The sequence below is a fragment of the Globicephala melas genome, chromosome 5 (genome assembly GCF_963455315.2).
Source record: "Globicephala melas chromosome 5, mGloMel1.2, whole genome shotgun sequence".
Classification (NCBI taxonomy): Eukaryota; Metazoa; Chordata; class Mammalia; order Artiodactyla; family Delphinidae; genus Globicephala; species Globicephala melas.
This window is the reverse complement of record NC_083318.1, coordinates 150,571-173,247: the sequence shown is the minus strand read 5'-3', so window position 1 is coordinate 173,247 and position 22,677 is coordinate 150,571. Positions and strand designations below refer to the sequence as shown.

The 22,677-nt window shown below is 61.7% G+C and overlaps 1 protein-coding gene across 1 annotated transcript; it reads right to left on the bottom strand.

The window, feature by feature from the left end:
* Positions 1–16,026: 16,026 nt before the first annotated feature.
* On the bottom strand, positions 16,027–20,184 carry MYL5 (myosin light chain 5). Its single transcript, XM_060298719.1, has 8 exons — positions 20,106–20,184; positions 19,277–19,384; positions 18,618–18,725; positions 18,396–18,471; positions 17,493–17,597; positions 17,008–17,086; positions 16,487–16,535; positions 16,027–16,122 (listed from the first exon to the last, which is right to left on the bottom strand). The coding sequence occupies exons 2-8, from the start codon at positions 19,277–19,279 to the stop codon at positions 16,027–16,029; spliced, it is 516 nt and encodes a 171-aa protein (XP_060154702.1). The 5' UTR covers positions 19,280–19,384; positions 20,106–20,184.
* Positions 20,185–22,677: the final 2,493 nt, after the last annotated feature.

Sequence of the window (22,677 nt, the reverse complement as noted above, 5' to 3'; positions counted from 1 at the left end):
TAAGAGTTTCATACCTAGAACACATAAAATATGTAAGAATACAAACAACACATAAACCCTTATAACTCAACAAAAGAAAGACAAACACTCAAAAAATGAACAAATTGGGACTCCCCTGGTGGCGCAGTGGTTAAGAATCCGCCTGCCAATGCAGGGGACACGGGTTCAAGCCCTGGTCCGGGAAGATCCCACATTCCGCGGAACAACTAAGCCCGTGTGCCACAACTACTGAGCCTGCGCTCTAGAGCCCGCGCGCCACAGCTGCTGAGCCCGTGTGCCACAGCTACTGAAGCCCGTGCGCCTAGAGCCCATGCTCCGCAACAAGAGAAGCCACCACAATGAGAAGCCCGTGCATCGTAAGGAAGAGTAGCCCCCACTCGCCGCAACTAGAGAAAGCCCACACGCAGCAACGAAGACCTAACACAGCCAAAAGTAAATAAATTAAATAAATAAATTTTTTAAATGAACAAATTATCTGAATAGATATTTCTCTAAAGAAGATGCACAAATGGCCAATAAGCACATGAAAAGATGCTCAACATCATTAGCCATCAGGGAAGCGCAAATCAAAACCACAAGATACCACTTCACACCCACTAGGATGGCTAGAATCAAAAAGACAGGCAAAAACAAACGTTGCCAAGGACGGAGATGAATTGGACTCCTCAGGCATTGTTGGTGGGAATGTAAAATGGTGCAGCTGCTTTGGAAGGGTCTGGCAGTTCCTCAGAAAAAATTAAATGTGAAGTTAGCATATAACCCAGCAGTTCCACACCTACAGACCCAAGAGAAACGAAAGCAAATGTCTGCCCCAAACTGGCATATAACTGTCCATAGCAGCATTATTGATAACAGCCTCAAGATGGAAATAACCCAATGTCCATCAGCTGATGAATGGATAAACAAAATGTGGTCCATCCATACAATGAAACATAATTTGGCAACAAAAAGAAAGGAAGTACTAACACATGCATAAACATGGATGAACCTTGAAAACGTTACACTCAGTGAAAGAAGACAGTCACAAAAGACCACATGTTATGATTCTACTTAAATGAATTATCTAGAATCGGCCAGTTGAAGAGACAGAAGGCAGATTAGTGACTGCCAGGGGCTGGAATGCTGGGGGGACTGGGGAGAGCCTGCTAATGAGGACAGGGCTCCTTTCGGGGGTGAGAAAATGCTGTAGAGTTGATCATGGTGATAGCTGCATATATATGCAGATATATATGCAGATATATATGCAAATATACTCAAATCGACTTAATTTACACATTAAATGGGTGAACTACATGACATGAGGATTGCATCTCAATAAAGCTGTTATTTAAAAAAGAGAATTACAAAGGAAAGTACAAAATATTTAGAACTGATGAAAATGAAAGTGCTACATGTTTATCTCCATGGAAAAATTAAAACTAGATAACTCACACCATAAATACACACAAAGATATACATAAATGACCATCTCACGCAATACACAAAACAGATGTCCATCTCAAAAACACATATATGAAAAATTAGATACCCTCTCTCACCATACATACAAAAAATGAGATATCAACTTCATATCATATACAAAATATTAGATATTCAACTTACAGCACACACACAAATAGATACCTATTCCCGATGTATACCAGAAAATTTGGTAACTGTCTCATACCATACACAAAATATCATGCCACACAGTAGACAGAAAAATGAGATACTAATTTCAGCCATATAGAGAAAAAAGCTAGACACCCACCTCACATTTTAAACAAATAAATTAGTCACTCATGTCACACACACACACACACACACCATACTTTTCCAGCTCAGAACACAATGCTAAAAGATTTATCGCGCCATATCCACACATAGAAAATTTGACACCCATCTTGAAGTATTTTTAAACAATAGATGCTGTTGGGAAGCAGTTCTCCGTGAACATCTCACGCCTCTGCTTCTGCGAGGTCCAGGCTCTCAGAGCAAGGTCGTTTACAGCCAAGTCAAGAAGGTTTGTCTCAGAGACATTCCGGGGCAGACAGGAATGTCCCCACTGGAGAAGATTTGCTTACATTTCAGAGTAAAGAGAAGGTTTCTCTCTCTGGAAGGCGGGATGGGGAGGTCCCCAGCAGTCCTGTATAAGATCAGAGTTTCCTAATTTCAGGATTCTTCTGAAACACACCCCTCTGCGGGCGCGGGTGCCACCTGCATGCCCGTGGAGACGACGGGGAGGAGCTGCTCCGGGGCATCGCTGCGGCTGCCGGGAACCAACACTCTTTGCCTCTGACCCGGGGGTCGCGATCCCGCAGATGCACACGTGGGAGACTGTGCTGGGTCACCTTGTTAGCTGCAGAGAGAGCAGTCTCAGACCCTTCACGGTTTCTGACCTAACACACGCATCTTACACCAAAGAACAAGATGCACATTTTTTCCATTCAGGCAGAAAAATTAGGTAAACTTTCTACTCCATATATACACACAAAAGACAAAACCCATCTCACACCACACATACCTTACTAACCACTAGCCACACAGCCTTACATAAAACACCGTGACCACACACTGGATACCATCTAATAACACACACACGAAATAGATGGACATCAGGCCACGCACGACATTACATACCCACCTCCTTCTCCCCCTTCCTCTCTCTCCCTCCCTCTCCCCCTTCCTCTCTCTCCCTCCCTCTCTCCCCCTCCCTCTCTCCCCCTCCCTCTCCCCCTTCCTCTCTCTCCCTCCCTCTCTCTCCCTCCCTCTCTCCCCCTCCCTCTCCCCCTCCCTCTCCCCTTCCTCTCCCCCTTCCTCTCCCCCTTCCTCTCCCCTCCCTCTCCCCTCCCTCTCCCCCTCCCTCTCTCCCCCTCCCTTCCCCCCTCTCCCCTCCCTCTCCCCCTCCCTCTCCCCTCCCTCCCTCTCTCCCCCTCCCTCTCTCTCCCTCCCTCTCTCTCCCTCCCTCCCTCTCTCCCCCTCTCTCTCTCTCCCTCCCTCTCTCTCCCTCCCTCCCTCTCCTCCCTCTCCCCCTCCCTCTCCCCTCCCTCTCTCTCCCTCCCTCTCTCCCCCTCCCTCTCTCCCCCTCCCTCTCTCCCCCTCCCTCTCTCCCCGTCCCTCTCTCCCCCTCCCTCTCTCCCTTCTTCTCTCTCCCTCCCTCTCTCTCCCTCCCTCTCTCTCCCTCCCTCTCCCCTCCCTCTCTCTCCCTCCCTCTCTCCCCCTCCCTCTCTCCCCCTCCCTCTCTCCCCCTCCCTCTCTCCCCCTCCCTCTCTCCCCCTCCCTCTCTCCCCCTCCCTCTCTCCCTTCTTCTCTCTCCCTCCCTCTCTCTCCCTCCCTCTCTCTCCCTCCCTCTCTCCCCCTCCCTCTCTCCCCCTCCCTCTCTCCCCCTCCCTCTCTCCCCCTCCCTCTCTCCCCCTCCCTCTCTCTCCCTCCCTCTCTCTCCCTCCCTCCCTCTCCTCCCTCTCCCCCTCCCTCTCCCCTTCCTCTCTCTCCCTCCCTCTCTCCCCCTCCCTCTCTCCCCCTCCCTCTCTCCCCCTTCCTCTCTCTCCCTCCCTCTCTCTCCCTCCCTCTCTCCCCCTCCCTCTCCCCTCCCTCTCCCCTCCCTCTCCCCCTCCCTCTCTCCCCTCCCTTCCCCCCTCTCCCCTCCCTCTCCCCCTCCCTCTCCCCTCCCTCCCTCTCCCACTCCCTCTCTCCCCCTCCCTCTCTCTCCCTCCCTCCCTCTCTCTCCCTCCCTCTCTCTCCCTCCCTCCCTCTCCTCCCTCTCCCCTCCCTCTCTCCCCCTCCCTCTCTCCCCCTCCCTCTCCCCCTTCCTCTCTCTCCCTCCCTCTCTCCCCCTCCCTCTCTCCCCCTCCCTCTCTCCCCCTCCCTCTCTCCCCCTCCCTCTCTCCCCCTCCCTCTCTCCCTCCCTCTCTCCCCCTCCCTCTCTCCCCTCCCTCTCTCCCCCTCCCTCTCTCCCTTCTTCTCTCCCCCTCCCTCTCTCCCCCTCCCTCTCTCTCCCTCCCTCTCTCCCCCTCCCTCTCTCCCCCTCCCTCTCTCCCCCTCCCTCTCTCCCCCTCCCTCTCTCTCCCTCCCTCTCTCCCCCTCCCTCTCTCCCCCTCCCTCTCTCTCTCTCCCTCTCTCTCCCTCCCTCCCTCTCTCCCCCTCCCTCTCTCCCTTCTTCTCTCCCCCTCCCTCTCTCCCCTCCCTCTCTCCCCCTCCCTCTCTCCCTTCTTCTCTCCCCCTCCCTCTCTCCCCCTCCCTCTCTCTCCCTCCCTCTCTCCCCCTCCCTCTCTCCCCCTCCCTCTCTCCCCCTCCCTCTCTCCCCCTCCCTCTCTCCCTTCTTCTCTCCCCCTCCCTCTCTCCCCCTCCCTCTCTCTCCCTCCCTCTCTCTCCCTCCCTCTCTCTCCCTCCCTCCCTCTCTCCCCCTCCCTCTCCCCTCCCTCTCCCCCTCCCTCTCTCCCCCTCCCTCTCCCACTCCCTCTCTCCCCCTCCCTCTCTCTCCCTCCCTCTCCCTCCCTCCCTCTCTCTCCCTCCCTCTCTCCCCCTCCCTCTCCCCTCCCTCTCCCCCTCCCTCTCTCCCCCTCCCTCTCCCACTCCCTCTCTCCCCCTCCCTCTCTCTCCCTCCCTCCCTCTCTCTCCCTCCCTCTCTCTCCCTCCCTCCCTCTCCTCCCTCTCCCCTCCCTCTCTCTCCCTCCCTCTCTCTTTCTCCCCGCCCCAACAATACGACCTCACATCTTGCACATACAAAAGGTGTCCATCTTTTTTATACACACACACACACACACACACACAAGAAGCCCCTGCTTCTTCAAAGGCTGAATGGTTCTGGAAAGTGTGGGTGGATGGGGTCACAGGCTCCCCAGCGCGAAGGGGCAGCAAGGTGGGTCGGATGCTTGTTGCCAGGACCTTGGGGTGTATGTAAGCCCGTGCTGACCTTCCCCAGCTATGCTGGGGGAAGACAGAGGGGCAGACGTGGGCAGTGGGGAGCCGCCACCCTAAGGGCTTCTCTCGGGGAGAGCCGACTGCACACAGGCCACGGTGGCCAGAGCGCTCCTTTGTTTGAGTAGATAGGCTCATGGTCCGGTGCAGGTTTGTCAAGTGTGTTCAGTGGACAGATTCCCTGCTCGGCCTCCCACACGGATAAGGCTGAAGTCACGTCATTTTGATGCGGTGGAGAATCCAGATGCTGATTTGCTTACTCACCTCCCTGTCAGGTGGTGCTGGGGTGTGTGGCCTTCAGCAGCTGGGGACCGGGGAAGCAGTAAAGGCTTAGACTCTGGGAGGGACGCTGTGCTTCGGGACCAGACGGTCTGGCCGGCTCCGCCTCAGGGGTGCGCTCTGGAGAAGTGGGCCCCGTCCGAGAACCTGCCAGGCTGGCCGGGGCCTGGAGACGCAGGGGCTACGGAGGGGGGCACAAGGCAGAAAGCGCGCCCACCCCACACAGTCCACTCTCAGCCACAGCCGCATGCCGGCCCCGCCCTGCCCCAGGGATTCGGGTGTGGACAGACTGATTCCTGCCCCCGAGTAGCTGGTCTTCTCCTGAGGGGAGAAGATAAAAACCAAGTAAACACCAAACAAACGGATGAGGCAGCGCCTCTTGGAAGGTGAGCTTTCTTCTCCAATATCATCCTCAGCAAAGATGTGCTGCAATCTTGGCAAAGAGACGCCCCTCAGCTGCCTAATCACGAGCAGGAGGCAGTTCAAGGAGGACACATCAGCCTGAAAAAGCTTCAGTTAATGGCAGAGTGGGATGCTGATCGGAGCCTATATTTGGTTAAGAAAAAAGGAAAAAAAGAAATTGAAACAGATTTAGTCATAATTGTGTGCGTTGTATGTTATTTTTTTTTTTTTCTAGAATTTTTTTTAGTAGGAAAGATCGTTGTATGTTATTTTAAACAAGCCTTTAAAGATGATTTTCGGCAATAAGATGCAAGGTGGGTCTTGTGCGGAGGTCACTGAAGGGTATGTACCTCCAAGCTGTGGTGGTTCCAGAGATGTGCACGTGGGCTCCAGGTGCAGAAGGACACTCGTGTGGGTGCCGGTGCAGCTTGAGTCAAAACCTGAACAGTGTAGATGCTCACGGTAAAGATAGTTGTCCAGAATTTAAACAAAACTCTTCCATTAAATGTGAGTAGAAAAAGTCATTGTTTCCAAATGAATGTACTTTCCACATTATGTAAGTTTTAAAAGTTAAGCTTCTTATTTTGAGATAATTATAGGTTCAAATGCAGTTTAAGAAATAATACCAAGATTCCTTGTACACTTTGCCCAGTTTCCCCCAAAAGTAACATCTTGCAAAACACAGATGTACTCTATCACAGCCATAACACAGTTGCTGATGTAATCCATGATCTTTTTAAGATTTCTCGTTTCACTTGCATTCGCTGTGTGTGTATGTGTGTGTGTACCTGACACGAGTGTATCGCGTGTGCGGGTCCGTGTATCCACGCCACAGTCACGATACAGACACAGGCCCCTTGACCGCTTTTGCCCACTTTCTAATTGGACATGTGTTTTGTTGTTGAGTTTGGAGCGCTCTTTATATACTCCGGATACCAGTCCTTCGTGGGGTACATGGTTTGCAAATATTTTCTCCCAGTCTACGTCTACAATAACCCTTTGTTAAGAATTGTTACACCTACAGGTCACTCTGAGAAGACTTGACATCTTCACTGTGCTGAGTTCTCTGATCCATGAAAATGGTGTCTGTCTCATTTTTTTTGCGTCTTTATTGGTTTCTTTCGTTACCGTTGCATAATTTTTAGCATACAAGTCCTGTGTACGCTTTGCTGTTTACACCCAAGTATTTAAATTTCTTTGACATGATTGTAAATGGTATGTGTCTTTAATTTTGGTTTCCACACGTTCCAAATTGGTGTATAGAAATGTGACTGATTGTTCTGTGCTGCCTCCGCATAAGAGCCCTCTGGGCGGGGAGGGGAGTCCCACAGCAGAGCTGGAGCATCACAGAGGCGGAGAGCACAAGGCAGCATCACGTCCATTTATGTCAGCCCCACACAGGGGGCTACACAGGTGCCCTCAGGAGGAGTAATACTAGGGGAGCCATGGAGAGGTGTCCAAGGTGGACCTCGGGGGAGGGAGGAAGCTGGACAAGAGACTTCCTGCGCCCACAGGGGAGCTCTTGTGGAAGAGGGACAAGGTGGTACCTCCCTCCTCCCTCCCTTCCAGCGCACAGAAACCTACATCTCCTAGCTCGGCCCCAGCTGTTTTCTCAGCTGTAAACTGCAGATAATAACCAGGCGGGAGAGGCTGCCTGCCGCCGCCCTGGGCGAAGGCCCGTGCTCTGGCACAGACCTTCCCCTGTCGGGGGACAGGTGGCCCCGCCCTCCTTCCTCTGCCGGGACCACCTCTGCCCTACGGGGCTGACTCTAATGACTAGTGCGGATTCGAGGCGCTTTGCAAACTGACCCCAGCCTCCTCTTCCAGGCCGGCCTTCTGCTACTCCTTGTGACTTGTTTGGACCTCAGGCATTGGCGGCGGGGGGCGGGGGGGGGGGTAAGGATCTTTCCACAACACCTTCCAGGAAGTGTGGCCCCCCCCTCGGGGCGGTGACTTCCCGGCGCCCTGTCCTGCACCCGCCGCGTGGGCGCCTTCACCGCGGGGAGACCACAGAGGCCGCGGCCCTGCTTGGCCCCTGCCAGGGGACCCTGTTCTTGTTTCTGCGGCCGCCTTCTGTCCCGGCCGACGGGGGAAGATCCAGCTTCTGAATCGTCCCTCTTCCGCCTGGCGGGGTGGTGACCCCTGCCCGACCGCGCCTCCGAGGGCGGTCCCAGCCCACGCGCGGCTCCAAAAGCCGGCAGCCAGGGCGCGGCGGCGACGGCGAGGCGGGCGGTGGCCTGGCCCAGGGGCGCCGCGACTCCGCCCGGGGCGTGCTGGCGGGCAACCGGCCCTGCGCGCACCGCCGCGCCTTCCTGCTGCTGATCAGGGAGGCGGGGAGGCAGGCCTGGCGAGGCCGCTGCTCCAACGCCACGGTACGGGGCTCGGGGCTCGGGGCGGGGCTGCGAGCCGAGGCCGGGACCCCGCTGAGCCCCGACTGCCGCGCCCAAGGGCTCGCGCTCCTCGCACCCGCCAGCGTCCCGGTGCTCGCCGGCCGCCGGCTCTCCGGAGAATCGGACAGTGAGAACCCGGTTGCGGCCGGTCTGGGACCGACCTCCACCTCTCGGGACCTGCGGGACGGCGGGAGCGCGGGGGCGGGGCCGCCGGCCACCTCAGGGTGGGACAGGCGCGGAGAAGCCCTTCCCTGGCCGCGGCTGAGCAGGGAGAAGGGGGCTTGTGTCTGCCCTCGCGGGGGCTGCGTCTGGGTCCTGCGACCCTCGCTGGTTTGGAAAGGATCCCTCTCCTGCCACAGGAGGGGGTCACCGTCCACAGCCAGAAGGTCTCCTCCAGCGGTGCCCCCCCCTTCTGCAGAGCAAAACCCCTGGCACAGGCCTTGGCATCCGGCTCTGGCCCTTGCCCTCCCCACCCCCTTACCTGTGCCCTGGATGCCCTCCTTGGGTTTCTGACTCAGTTCCAAGGTCCCTCACAGGAGGCCTTCCTTACCTACCCAACCATTCTCTTCATAGCTACCCAGCTGGGGTCTGCAGTGACCCGTCACCTGTTCTAGAACTGTCCCCACTGTTGTCTGGGACTGTGTTCATCATCACAGCCCCTGAGACCAGAGAAGCAGGCAGTGAGAACCGGGTCTGCCAGTTCCAGGGACCCAGCTCTCCTTATCTGCTTCTCCCCCAGACTCACCCCTGAGGCCCCAGTCGCTCTGCCCAGCCCATCACACGCTGCCTGCCGGGCTCAGCCGGTGGACCTCTCTCCTCCCTTCCAGCCTTGGACGGGGCCCTGGGCAGGCATCTATCTGCACGCGCTTCCCAAAGCTGACCCCAGTGGCTGCCTTCCCCAGGGACCAGGCTGCAGTGCTGCCCGCACCGGCTCCCTGGGCTCCCCTCTCCTGTGCTGCCGCGTCTGCCTGAAGGAACATCGCTTGGCCTCCCTCAGGATCCCAGGGACTGGTTGGGCAGCCTTGGGTGGCCACAATCACGTAGTGCAGAGCTGCAGGTGGCAGCGGGACCCACAGCTCAGGGAGGCGCCAAGCGGCCAAGGGACAGTCAGAAGCAGAGACCGAGAGGAGGAGAGGTGTCAGGCGAGGCAGGAGGACCCCGCCTCGGAGAGCTTCTCGGGTGGCAGCCCCTCTTGGATGTCATTCCAGACTTCTTGGGGCCTTTTCCCTCCTCTCCTTGCTGGCTGGCCCCATGCTGGGACAGGTGGCCTCTGCAGCCTGGGCCTGGGGTCTGCCGGGACTCCAGAAGCCTCTTTTCTCTGCAGGACTCACCACGTCCCTGTGTCTAGACGCTGTAAAGCCAGAACTGGTTGGGGTGCATTGGTCTGAGAATGCAGAGCAGCGGTCTCCCCCAGCCCCCTGAGCTGCTCTGATGAGTCTGGGTGTGGACAGGCATCGGGCGGCCCTGAGAAGGCCCTTGGACACCGCGGCTGTCCCACTGAACTTCTCTCGTTCACAAGTCATTATGGAACAAACAAGAATCTCACCGGGAATTGTCATGATCTCTGCGTGGTCACGACAGGGAGCAGGGACCACCAGGTGTGCCCTGGCCAAGTCCGCGTGGCCCCTTGCTTACTCCCTTTGCGGCCAGATGAGCAGGGCCCTCGGGTTCTGAGGGGCAGTGTGAAGGGCCGGTGGGGCTGTGCTTGCAGTGAGGTCTGGGTGAGAGCCAGTGTGTGGGGCGGCCGCCAGCGTTCTCAAAGGACGTGCGGGGGCACCTGGCAGGCTGGGAACAGGTGGAAGGGAAATGCGTCACTGGGGGCAAACAGTTGTCCCCACGTCGCTGTCTCTGCCCCTCCGGCCACAAGCTCGGGGAGGAAGGAGGATGGGGCGAGGCTGGCGAGGGAGGATGAGCTTGGCTGCTCAGCAGGGCAGGTGTGGCTTTCTCGCCGCTGGATCAGGCCGGGCGGGAAGCAGCTGGGCCTGCACGGAGCTCTTCCTAAACCTGGGAGATCTGCGCCCGGCTCTGTCCTGAAGAAAGGGAAGGAAAGGCAGCTGTTGCCTAAGCTCGGTGTCGCGTGAGGCCTTGTGGTCAGAGCTCCCTCTGGGTTAGGAAGCCTGGATCTCGGAGCCTCCACTGTGGGGAACCTGGCCCGGGGCGAGCTCCTGCGTTGCTGGGTCCGCCGAGCTGGAGCGCTCACGGGCTTGTTTTGCGACACCTTCATCTCTGGGCCAAGCCGGGCCTGCCTCCCCCTCCCTCCTGCATAAGCCCTTGTCCACCTGGGTGTCCCCCACAGGCACTGCGTGTCCGCTGAGTGGCCCCCAGTGTGCTCCTCTGCCTGGCCCATCTGGGCAAACTACGCATGCACGTGGCTGGGGGCGGGGGCCCTCTCCTGTGCTCTAGCTCTGGCCGCACCCAGTCTAGGTGCCCCCTCCCGCTCCCGCACGGTGGCCACCTCTCTTCTGCTGACAGCCCTCGGGCCTTCTCCTTGGAGGGTCAGTCCTGGGGCGGACTTGCTGTCCTGCAGGCTCCAGCCAGGTGTGGCCTCTGTCTGCCCCTGGGACCACGCCTGCAGAGAGGCTGCTGGTCTGCGGCCCGGCCGTGCTGGCTGAGCCCCCGCTCCGTGCCTTCCCTCTGGCATGACCGGGAGAAAACCTGGCCCTGACAGGACCACTGGGCCTTTTCCTCCCACAGACCAGCCAGCCATGCGCAGGACAGCAGGCAGTCGTGGTGTCTGTAGTGCCTCCTGGGCTGGTGCCGGCCTGTGTCTGCAGCTGTGGCCCAGCCTCGCACCCGTGGCCGACACGGTCAGCCAGCACTTCCTCCTCTCCACCGAGCAGATCAGCTGGCTCTCACTGGCCTACCTGGTGGTGTCCATCCCATTCGGCGTGGTGGCCATCTGGGTTCTGGACTCTGCTGGGCTCCGCTGGGTGGTGAGTCGGACCCCACACCGGGGCCCACTCTGGGATGGGCGGGGTCCCCGAGTGTGGGCTCGAGAGCCGTCGCCTCCTCCCTAGATCCGGGTCCCCAGCCATTGCATGGTGGGTGGAGGTTGCGGTGCTGGAGGGGGGAGTCTGGGCTGGTGGGCAGCTCTTCTGACCCCAGCCCTGCAGACCGTCCTGTGTGCGCGGCTGAACTTTGCGGGGAGAGGGATCCGCTCCCAGCCCTGCATGATCACTAGCCGCCAGAACCCATTTGCTCCCCTCACGGGTGGGCAGAGCCTCTGTGCCCTCGCCCAGACCCTGGTCATCTCTCCAGCCAAGCGGGCCGCCTGTGGTTTCCCGAGCACCAGAGAGCCACAGCCAACATGATCGGCACTGTGTGTGAGTCCCGGGGGTGAGGCCGACGTCCCCGCTGGCTTAGCGCGTGGCCCGGCACCTCTGCGCTCCCCGCTCCTGGAGGATGGGGACTCCTCCTGGGGGCTGGGGACCAGCCTGCCACTCTGAGCTGACACATGTCCCCGTCCATTCAGCAAACCCCCTGGGCATCCTGGTGGCCAGCCCGCTGTCTCCCACCCTGGTGAAGAAGGAGGAGGACATCCCCTTGATGGTGAGGGAGCTCAGGAGTGTGCGCATGTGAGTGTGTGTGCATGCATGCACATGTGTTTGTGTGCATGTGTGTGTACCCGTGTGTATGGTGTAGAGTGTGTCGGTGTGCATGAATGGCTACGTGTTTGCATGTGTGTGTACGTTTATGGGCTGAGTGTGCTAGTGCGTGTGTGCACATGAGTGCCGTAGTGGCGGGCTCGTGCGTCCACACCTGTCTGTGTGAGTGTGCACTTGCCACCTTCTGCGGTCACACATGGGTTGCACTTCATGCATGTGGGGTTTCCTCATGTGCAAGTATGCAAGTACTGGGCACCTTCCCAGCATCAGGCACAGCTCCAGGGACCGGGATGTTCGGTGGTTTCCTTGGCGGGGAGACAGCTCCAGAGAGGCGAGAGGCCGGCTGGCGCAGAAGGAAGCGTTTGTGGGGGGCGAGGGAGGGAGATGAGGGGGGCGAGGGAGGGAGATGTGGGGGGCGAGGGAGGGAGATGAGGGACCAGCAGGCTCTGAGGTGGATGTGAGGCTGACGGGTGGGGCCTGCAGCCAGAGGCCAGTGTGTCCGCTGAGCAAGGGGAGGGTGGCGGGAAGGGTCAGCCCAGGTGGCAAAACACTGGCGTGATGGACACCTCGGGGGCGTCTGAGGGGAGAGTGACTCCATTTGGTCCAGAATGACTCGGAGAGCCAAGGGTGTGCCGAGTGTCCAGGGAGAGAGCCAGGGCTTTGATCGGGTGGGGCAGTGGGGCAGGCTCAGGGCTGGGGGTTTGGAGGTGTGCCGAGGTGAGAGGGGCTTCCAGCTGGGCGAGTGTTGGGGTCATTCACAGAGGTGGGAGGGGGTTCCAGGTGGCCGCTGGGTGGAGCTCCCGGAGAGGGCTGAGCTGAGGCTGTCGGTGTTGCAGTCATCTTTGGGTGGTATTTTGAAAGCTGGGTTTCCAAATGCAGCAAAGCAGAGCAGCCCCAGCACAGCCCTGGGGCTTGCCGACGTCCACCTGGGGATGACCTGTGGGGGTAGCCGGCAAGGAGCCTGGAGCAGCGGGCGTGAGGCAGCCACACGCGTGTGCATTCGTGCGTACCCTCCCGGCAGCTGGGCGTCTACATCACCCCTGCTGGCCCCTGCTTGCGTCTGGGAGAGCACGCCCCCCGCCCCGCCCCGCCCTCCGCGGGGGCTGTCCATCCACCGCACAGAAGTTCCTAGCGGGGCTGGAGTGGTCAGTGCCGCGCGTGTGCTGTGGGATCCCGGGGCTGCCCGGAAGGGGGCGGGGCTGCCCCGGGAGCCTCTGGCTGTGCTGCTGGAGCTCCTGGGCTGAGCAGCCCCTCCCCTTTAGCTCGCAGGGAACAGGCCTACATCATCCTGGCCCCTAGCCGCGTGCTTTGGGGGCAGCATCGGCATCTGCTCCAGCTTCTCGTCCCTCCTGGAGCAGATCCTCTGGGTGAACGGACATTCCAGCACGGGTGCCGGCCCTGCCCTGGGGGCCCCGCGGCAGGACGGAGCTTTGGGGGCCTGTCACCCCACAGGCTCTCTTCTGCCGCTGCTCTCCCGCTGGTGGCTGTGGAATGGCCCACGACCTCCCCAGGCGCTGGGTTTCCACACTTGGACGGGGTGATGTGGGCGCTACTGAGATGCTGTGTGAAAATTTGTGTCTGCAGACAGCGGGGTGGTGGCCGTGGGGAGGGGGTGCTGGCAGAGCCCAAGTGTGTTCCACTGGGATTTCGTGTGGCGCTTTCCGCCATGCCCCAGCCACCCCAGCCCTGGGGGACCCGCTGATATTGGAGATGCAGAGGAGGGGGCCTTGCTCTGCTCATAGCACCTCTGGCCGCGCCCTCCACTGTCTGCATCAGCCCTGGGTGTGGGGTTCGGGCCTCTCGTGTTCCCAGCTTTTCAGGGGTGGCCGGCAGTGAGGGGTGTCTGCAGTAGGCAGGCCCTTTCTCTAGCAATTGTTGAGCTCCTGGCTGGGGGTAGCGCAGGGAAATGGCGCCTCCGGGGAGGACACCTCTTCCCCCAGCCAGCGGTGCAGCCATGCCTTCCGTGCCATCCTGCCTGGGCCTCAGGCTCCGTTCAGTGACCCTGCCGTGGGCTCCCCAGTGACGGCGTGCATCCTAAGGGGGAGGGCCTCCTCCGGGCCCCAGATGACAGGGTGCCCCCGCCTCCTCTCCTCCTCCAGGAATTTGCAGGCCTCTGCGGGGCTCTCTTCATTGCGTCTGGGGCCTTGGGGGCGCGGCCTCTTGGCCTGTGCGTGGACCGGGCCAAGCATTTCACTGGAGCTGTCAGGATCGGCCTCTGCCTGACATCTCCGGTCTGCGTGGCCTTTGCCCTGGTGAGAGTCCTCTGAGCCGAGACCACCTTGCGCGAGTCAAAGTGTGGTGCCCCGGGGTGGGGGAGTTGGCAGGTCGGCCGTAACGGACATCCAGACCCACTCTGACCCTGGGCACTGCCCCGCCCCTCAGGTGCAGGGCCTGGCAGGGTCTGGGCGTCTAGGGCTGTGGCACGTCTGACTCCTGCCGCATCCGTCTGTGCGGCTCGCTGCCCCCAGGGGTCCCAGCTGGCCGCCACCTGCTCGCCGCTTGGGCTCTTTGCTTCTCAGCGGTGCCTGTCGCCATGTAGCTAGCTGGCTGTCGAGCACTCCTTCCTTGTGGGTGAGGGTGGGCCACGGGCCTGGTCCTCGTGCTGGGGTGAGTGCCCATCCCCCAACACTTCCCTGGGGACCCAGAGAGCCTCCCCTCACCCCACCCCAGGCCACACAGCAGGTGACCTGAGCGCCTGCCGTGTGCTGGCCTGGGCTGGCCGCAGGGCCCACGGTGACCAGAGCAGCGCCCTGCCCTCGGGATGACTACGGGTGCCGGGGCAGTGCCCCGGGCAGGGCTGTGGGCCTCGTGGCTGTGCAGGCAGCCCGAGGGTGTGCTCAGCATGGCGCTGCTGGCCTCCTTGACCGTGCGCCGCGTGGAGCTATCCTTCTCCACCTGCCGGGACGGCCAGGACCCGCTGGCCTGAAGGGTGAGGGCCGCAGCCTGTGGGGCCCCGAGGGCGCAGACCAGCAGGTCGGCCCCCACCTAGCCCGGGAAATCTCCCCTCCGTGCGCCTCTTGGTGACTTCCGCTGCCCTTGGTGGGTGGGTGCAGGGCACCCACGGCGGGGGTTGGGGGGGTCGGGTGGGGTCAGAGGGCAACAGGCCGAACCTCAGGCTCAGCCTGGTGGGAGCAGCCCTGAGGCCCTTACGAGAGCTCAACCTCTAACCCCTATGTGACTGGTTTTGAAATGAGATAAAAGAGAGACAGGGAGAGTCAGACAGTGAGAATGACAAAGACGGAGACAGAGAGTGTGAGAGACAGGAGTGGGGTCGCCACCAGAGAGATGGTTGCATGCCCTCGTCCCCAGACCCGCTGCGGTGACCTCGGGGCTCATGACTGTGAACCCACCTTTGGGGCCCCTTGGGGCTGGGACAGGATCTGTCCCCGGGGTCACTCTGAGGTCATGGTTAGTGGGGTTCGGGGTCCCCTGCACCCGGGGGGGGCACTCTGGCACTTGGGGAGCCTCGGCAGAGCTGGGCCACGGCCCCCCGGAGTCCACGTTGCTGGTGGCCGGCCTGTGCGTCCTTTTCAGCTGCTTTGGGGTGCTCTTCCTGCACACCCCATACCGGTGCCTGCAGGCCGAGGCCGACGCAGCCCCTCCGTCCAGGAAGAGGTGCGCCCGGCAAGCTCGGCGGCCACCCCCGAGGCCCCGCCGCGGCCCCCCCACCCCCACGGGCCCCAGCAGCCCCTCCTGGAGCTGGTGATCCTGGCTCCGCCTCCCTCCCCCTGGGAGTCCTCTGAGACGTCATGGGGCCCCTGCAGCGGACCAGAGGCCGGGGAGCAGCTGGTGTGATGAGAAGCGGGCCTGGGGCCGTGAAGGGGCAGCCAGGAGAGGCAGGCCCTGGTCCCCTCGGCTACACCAGTCACGCCTGAGGCTGGGACGGTACCAGCATCCGGGGGGCCCGGGGTCCTCGAACACAGGCAGGCCGGCCCAGGGGACTCCCTGTGGCTGTAGCAAGGAGAGCTGCCGCTGTGGAGGCAAGAGGCCGCTGACCAGGCGGGGCGCTCCGGCGGCCAGGCCAGACCCAGGGTGGCTGGGGCAGGGGCTGCGTATGGGCAGGCCGGCCTGGCCCGGGGGCACGGCTGAGGGGCGCTGAGTGGGCTGGGGATCCTGAGGGCCCCAGCATGGCTGAGTCTGGAGTGGACAGGTGTGGGGAAGGCCTTCCTTGAAGGAGCCTATCCCAGAGCCATGCTCAACCTCTGCTGAGCCCTGAATGAGCAGCCCCCCAGCCCGGCGCTAGCACAGGTGGGGAGAGCAGGTGGGGCCCGGCTGGGCCGGAAGCAGAGGGTGGGCCCCACGCAGATGCTCCCACCCCCTGAAGACCCTTCTGCCCCCACGGACACTCCCACCCCCAGGGGGGCAACTTCTCCCCCCGAAAGAGACACTTGCAGGCCGGTTTGTGGGTTCGCGTTTATTGAACTGGCCGCGGCCCAGTGGGGGAGGGGTGGCCCTCACTCCGCCTCCCCGTGGGTGAGCACGTAGCTCAAGGCCTTGTAGTCCAAGTTGCCTGCAGTGTCGATGGTGGAGAACTGGAACATCTGGTCAACCTGCGAGTTTGGTGGGGGTCGTGAGGCCCAGGCAGGGGTGGGAGGGAGTGGGAGGGTCCCCGAGGCCGCAGCCAGCAGGTGAATTAATCACAGGAACTGGACTCCAGGCTCTGTCTTGTTTCTGTGCTTGGGGGGAAGGAAGTGGGGGGAGACCCTGCAGAGCAAGGGTTGGGGCCGGGGCGGGTGTCTCCCTTCCTGGACACCGGACATCCCACCCTCCCCAAGGCTGCAGCCCCTGGGGGCTGAGGCACATCCCCCTCCTGAGCCCCCAGAGCCCCGAGAGCCATGCTTGGGCTTCACAGAGGGCCTTGGGGGTGGGGTGGGGGTGGGGGCCTTGGAGGGGGGGTGGGGTGAGGGGACAGACCTCCTCAGCCGTCATCTTGTCGGCCTGGGACACGAGCAGCCGCCGGATGCTGAGGACAGGAGGGAGGGGCCAGATTAGGCTGCTCCGGAGCAGGCATGGCCCTGACTGGAGGGGTGGCCCCGGGGGAGCCCCGTGACGGGTCCACATGGGGGGGCAGGGCTGCTCCGAGGTGGGTGTGCCCCCCCTTCAATCCCACCCGCTCACAGGGCAGGTGCCTCTTGGGAGCCTGGCTCCGGGTGAGTCCTGGGCACTGGGGTGGGGTGGGTGGGTGCCCACAGGGAGCCTTCCCTGACCCCCACGCCCCTGGGGGCCAGTGCCTGGCGCACCGAATAGGTCCGTTCACGGTGCCTGGCTGAAGTAGCCCCCAGAGGGGCTAAAGACCCAGCGATGGTCTGAATGGCAGTGACCACTGGCCCCGTGTGGGTAGGGCTGATCCGGCCCTCGGGTACCCTGAAAGCGGGGTGGGGCGGTTGGCACCCCTCCTACCCTGGTGGCGCCCGGGCGCCTGCGGCCACACTTACTAGTCCTTGTTGATGCTGCCTTTGCCGTCGGGGTCCAGCATCTTGAATGCGTTGAGGATGGTCTCCTCGGCATCCATGCCTGCCCACAGGAGGCCTTGAGTCCTGGGCAACTTGGGGTCCACGCCCTCGCCCACTCAGTGCCCTGAATGGCCTTCCCACTCTGAGCACCTGGGAGACCCTCAGCTCCCACCCCAGTGGTACTGTTCTCGGGGTCCCTTGGGTCCCGCTAGGCCCAGAGCTGGGCGAGTTCTCAATGAGGGACAGAGGCCCCCATCAGTGGGCGAAGCGTTGGGTCTGGGCTGTCAGCTCACCCACCCAGGGGGGCTGACAGGCCCCACAGATGTGGGTCCCGGAATGCCAGGTCCTGGGGCTTTTCAAGGGATCTGCAGATTTGGGTTTCTATGTGAGACGTGTGGCTCTCTAAGCGCTTGGGACCACGTAAGCGCACACGCTGCGCTGGCAGACCTGCGGGCTGGCCCACTCACCGCTCAGCTTCTCCCCAAACATGTTCAGGAACATGGTGAAGTTGATGGGCCCCGAGGCCTCCCTGAGCATGGCGTCCAGCTCCTCATCCTTGACGTTGGTTTTGCCTGTTGCAGACGTCAGGGGTGGGGTGGGGGTGGGGTCACAGGGCAGGAGTGTCGCCTGCCCTGGCTGCCTTGTGGTCCGAATAGGTGCCCCACGGGGCCACCCCCCTCCATCATTCTCCAGGCAACCCCAGAACAAAGATGGGACGACCGGAGAGAGGGAGGTGAGCCAGTGCAGGCACCCTTGGCCCAGGCGTGGTGGATGGATACAGGTTCTGAGGGTCAGCAGAGCCCCAAACCCCAGCCCTGGGAGGTGGACTGAGTGGGGGAGAGAAGCCGGAAGGCCTGTGATCTGTTACCTGGGTGTGAGGGGGCACCCCCCAGGTAGAAACCAGCCTGCCCCCCCAGCTCCAAGGGCAGGGCCGCCTCAGGCTGAGGACAGCTGTCCCCAGGTGGGGAGGGAGGCAGGGCCGCGGGCTGGGCCGTGCCACCTGCGAAGGACGAGCCTCTGGTGGGTCTCTGTGTGCTCTCTCAGCTGCACTCCTGGGCCTCCTGACCGTGCCGGGGGTGGGAGTGCCAGCCTGCCCCGCGCAGGGGCAGCAGCGCCTTCCTCGAGCTCTTTACCATCTCCCGCTCTGGGATGCCCATGCTTGGGTTGTGCCACCCACCCTGTGATGCCCTCTGCCCGCCCTGGTCAAACTAGAGGGGAATTTCTCCCCAGGAGAGGCCCCCTCCTCCCCAGAGCCCACGGGAAGTCAGGTCAGGCTTTAAGGCCCAGGAGCGGAACGAGGCTCTGGGACTGGAGCCGGAGGGCGGGGGAGTCGGGGTGCTGTGCTGGAGTTCTGCCCCCGGGGCACATACCCAGGGAGGCGTAGGTGTCCTTCAGGTCCTCCTTGTCAATGAAGCCGTCTCGGTTCTGGTCCATGAGTGTGAACGCCTGGAACCGAGGCCAGGTTCACTGGGCTGCACCCCCTTTCCTGGCTCTGGATCGAGGGTCTTGTCACCTGCATTACACTTCCCAGGGGACCCCTCAGGTATGAGCTTCTGGGTGGAGGGGTTCCCGGTACAAGAGCAGGGCCTCACCTCCTTGAACTCCTGGATTTGGGTCTGCTCAAAGTTGGAGAAGACATTCGATGACGCCCTCTGGGCCCGCAGGGGCCCCCCCTCCTTCTTCTTGGCCTTCCTGCTGGCCTGAGATGAGAACACCAAGGCTCAGCGTCCCCCAGCCTGACCGAGGGTCTCCTTGGGGGCAGCCAGGCATTTGGGGAGACTCAATGCAGAGGACGGGTGCACCGTGGCATTTGGGGCTCCAGGGGGCCCCAAGCCCGTGTCCCTGGGCTGGGGCAGCTGCAGGTGCTTGGCATGGTCAGAGGGACCCATGCGGGGTTCACCCTGAACTATGCCCTGCTCAGTCTGCAGTCCAGCCAGGAGGAACAGGGAGCAAGTGAACCGTGCCGGCGGCCAGAAGGTGGAAGGGCTTGTTCTGGGGACCCCACTAGGGTGAAGGCCAGGACCCCCACCTTCCAGCCCCAGGCTGTCACCAGGGCTTTCACAAGGCACAGATCTCCCCCAAACCCCAGCACACACAGACCCTCACACATGTGCACAAACTCAACTTGTGTGCACACGTAATCAGGCAAAACACACTCATGCATGTGACACGTGCACACACACCCATCCACACGGTCCCACACGCACATCAGGTACAGACACACTCGTGTGTGTACGCGCAGCACACTCACCATGCCTGGGTCTGCCTGATGCGATGGTCTGTGCCCTCCCTGCTGAGGTCGTCCGTCTTAAGCTCTTACCCAGTCCCCCAGGACAGCTCAGACTCCGGCTGCCACTCCCTACAAGGACAGGCTCAGGGCTACCCGGGGGACTGGACAACTGCAGAGTGAGCTTTGGCAGCCAGCAGTGGGTCAGACGCCCCCATCCTGCTGGCCCAATAAGCCCCGGCCTTCAGGCACCTCCCCACCTGCCCCCTACCCTGCAGTCTGTGTTCTGTGCATCTCGGGTGACCTGCACATGGGTCAAGGGCCTGGGGACTGCGGGAACCAGAGGAAGGGGCACCTTTCCCAGACTTGCAAACAGTTACTGTGAATGACCCTGGTGGCCAGTCAGCAAGCGTCCCCCGAGTATGTCTGTCTGCCCTTGCCTCCCCGCCTTGGTGGCAGAGACGTCCCAGGCCCTGACCCCAGCCCTGGGGCCAGCCCTCTTGTCCCCACGGCAGGGAGCTCCTTGCCTGGACCTCAGAGGGGGATGACATTTCTGGGATGGAGGATGGCCCATGTGGGCTGGGCTGGGCCCAGCACTCAGCCAGATCTTCCTGCTACAGCATGGCCCCAGGGGCAGAGTCTGGGGAGGGGACCTGGCCCAGGTGCCCGTTGGTGGTACCAGATGTTGGGGGCCACCACAAAGTCAGGGAGAAGATGCCCTGGTCCTCGATGGTGGGGAAGTGCAGAGTTAGTGGCGGGAAGGGGTGGGGGTGGTGGGTCTGCAGGCCGAACAGGAGGAGGAGGCCAGTGGGCGGATGAAGTGGGCAGATGGGATTCCACGGTGGTTTCATACCTGGAGAACAAGTTTTCTGAGCCTCCGGGGCCAGGTCTGGGTGGGGTTGGGATGAGCTGCAGTCACTGGGTGGGGGTCCTCCGGGGCACATCTCCGAGCCACACAGCACCTGCTGCGGCTGGAAGGCGAGGGGCACACACCCTCCGCCACGTGGTGCTGCTGAGGTGCTGCCATCCGCGATCCCAGGGCCAGCTCACCATTTGAGGAAGCTGGCTGGGGATGCGTGACCCGCCTGGAGGGACCTGGGGGCTCCTGGGGGCTCTGTCTGGAGGACCCCTGGAGGGCTAACGTGTGACCGATGTGGGACACCTGGGCCTGGGCTGCGCGGTGACCCCATCACTCCCAGCCAGGCGGGTCTGGGTGCGACGCCGGGACGGACCTTGGCCGGGCTGCGGGAGTGGGGAACAGCACACCGAGAGAGGGGTAGGCCCATGGGGTCTGTGCTCAGGAGGCCCAGGCTTGGGGAGGGCCGGAGGAGGCTAGCTGAGCCCCTGGGGAGGTGTCCTGTGGCCGGCCTGTCTGAGCACAGCTCTAAAGATAGCCGCAGAGCCTGACTCCTGGGAGAATATCGGGACTCAGCACGGACAGCTGCCCTGACAGGTGCAGGAGTGTCAGCAGGCGGCCCCTGCGTCCTGAGCCAGGTTAGATGCCCCCGCCCCGACCCCACCCCACAGTCCCCAGGAAGGACTCTGGGCCAGTGTGGGTCTCCCCGGCTTCAGGGGTCTTCCCTGGGCGGTTTCCGTAAGCGTGTGTTCCTGGGCCTGTGCGTGCCCTCCGCTGGCCGCCACTCCCCCCGGCACCGTGGAAGCTACTGGTATGTGGTCCCCCCACCAGCACTCTGGCCCCACCTTCAGCCCCAGAGAAATTTATTTTTGATTCTGGAAAAAGGAGTTGCTGAGGAATCTGGTTTATTTTAAAATCCAGGGAAGGGAAAACACATTTGCCACCTGAGGTCATCTGCCCGGCTGCTCCAGGGCCAGATGCAGGTGGAGGGGTGGTGCTCAGCATTGACACAGCATGTGGGCGGTGGAGGAGGGTTACTTTGTGCCTTGTGGAGTCAGTGTGTGCCTACAGCTTCCTTGGGAAGGAATGAGTGGGGAGGGGGCGGGTCAAGAGGCCCTCCCCCCACCCCAGGCCCCGCAGAGGCCACAGAGGACGGGTGTCAGGCAGCAGTCCTCAGAGGGTTCAGAAAAGAGCCCAGCTGCCCTGTAGGATCCGCCTTGGCGTTCCCACTCCCAGCCCAGGAAACAGCACAGGTGATTTACTAGCTTCCCAGTGGAAGGCCCAGAGCCAGGACTCCCCAGCAACTGGAGACGGAGCAGGGTCTGCTCAGGCCCCGGTGGCTGCCGAGGGGCTTCCCCTTGGGGCAGATTTACCGAGCACATTCTGTGTGCCCTGGAATTTTTGTCCCTGCATTCTATTCTCTTTAGAATCGGAAGTGATCTTCCTAGCAGTGGAGCAGGGATGCTTGTGAGCCCCGAGCCCTGGTTCTCCGGGAGTTTATGCCTGGAGCAGCACAGGGCCCAAGGCATGGGTGGTCCTACCACCAGACCCCCAAGCCCCGTTGCCATGGGAACTGTGTGTCAGCACAGCAGGCTCAGTTGGGAGGCTGTCCGGCCACCACTGCCCATCTCTGGGCAGCCTCTTTGCACACCTGGTCTTGGTCAGCTGTGTCTTCGCTGGGGCTGACCACAGATCTGGGGGAGACAGTCTTCTCCTCTGAGGGGGCCAGAGTACCCCACCAGTGCAACCCCTGCCTCCCCAACAGAGGGCAGCAGAAGTGAGCGAGGACCTGTCTGATGTGAACCTTGAAGCTTGGGGCTCCATGATCCTGAGGGCTGGAGTCGGGGAGACCCAGGGAGCAGGTTCTGCTAGGGTGGCCTTCTCAGGAAGACCTGAGCCCCCTTCTGCTGGAGAGGCTCCTAGGGTGAGGAAACTCTAGCTCTGCCGGGGGGCTGGGTCTGGGACCGGGGGTGGGGGTGGCAGGAGGGGGCACCCCAGGCAGTGCGGTCCTGGGAAGCGACTCGGAGGCCACATGGTCGGCCTGGCGTGTCTGTGAGCCCAGAGGGGCCGGCCATGGCCACCCCTCTCTGCTGGGAGCCAGCCTGCACTCAGGTTACATTTTGTACCCGGACCCCGGATTCCCTGCCCAGAGCCTCGAGCCCCTTCCTGGGCTGTCCTCTGGGCTGGCCTGGGGCTGCTGCGGGCCTGGACTAGCCTCGGCTGGGGCCGCACTGCAGCAGTGGGCGGGGCGGGACAGCCCAGGGAAGGAGGATAGCGAGAACTCTATTTCGCACTTTGTAATGTGGACTTGTACTTTTCAAATATTTGTACCTGTGCTGTGCGGGCCTCGATGTGTGCTCAACCTGGTCCGAAAACGTCAGTGCCTGGAGGGGTCGCACCCGCTCTGGGGAACCAGCACGTGCCGCCTGGGCCACTGCGCATGCGGAGCCAGTCGCGAGCCGCGCGCCTGGTGACGTCACCCCTCCGCGAACGGGTGCGCGCGCCGTTCTCCCTCCGGCCGCCAGGGGGAGGCTCCGGCGCCTTCTCGCTGCTGACGGCGCATGCGCCC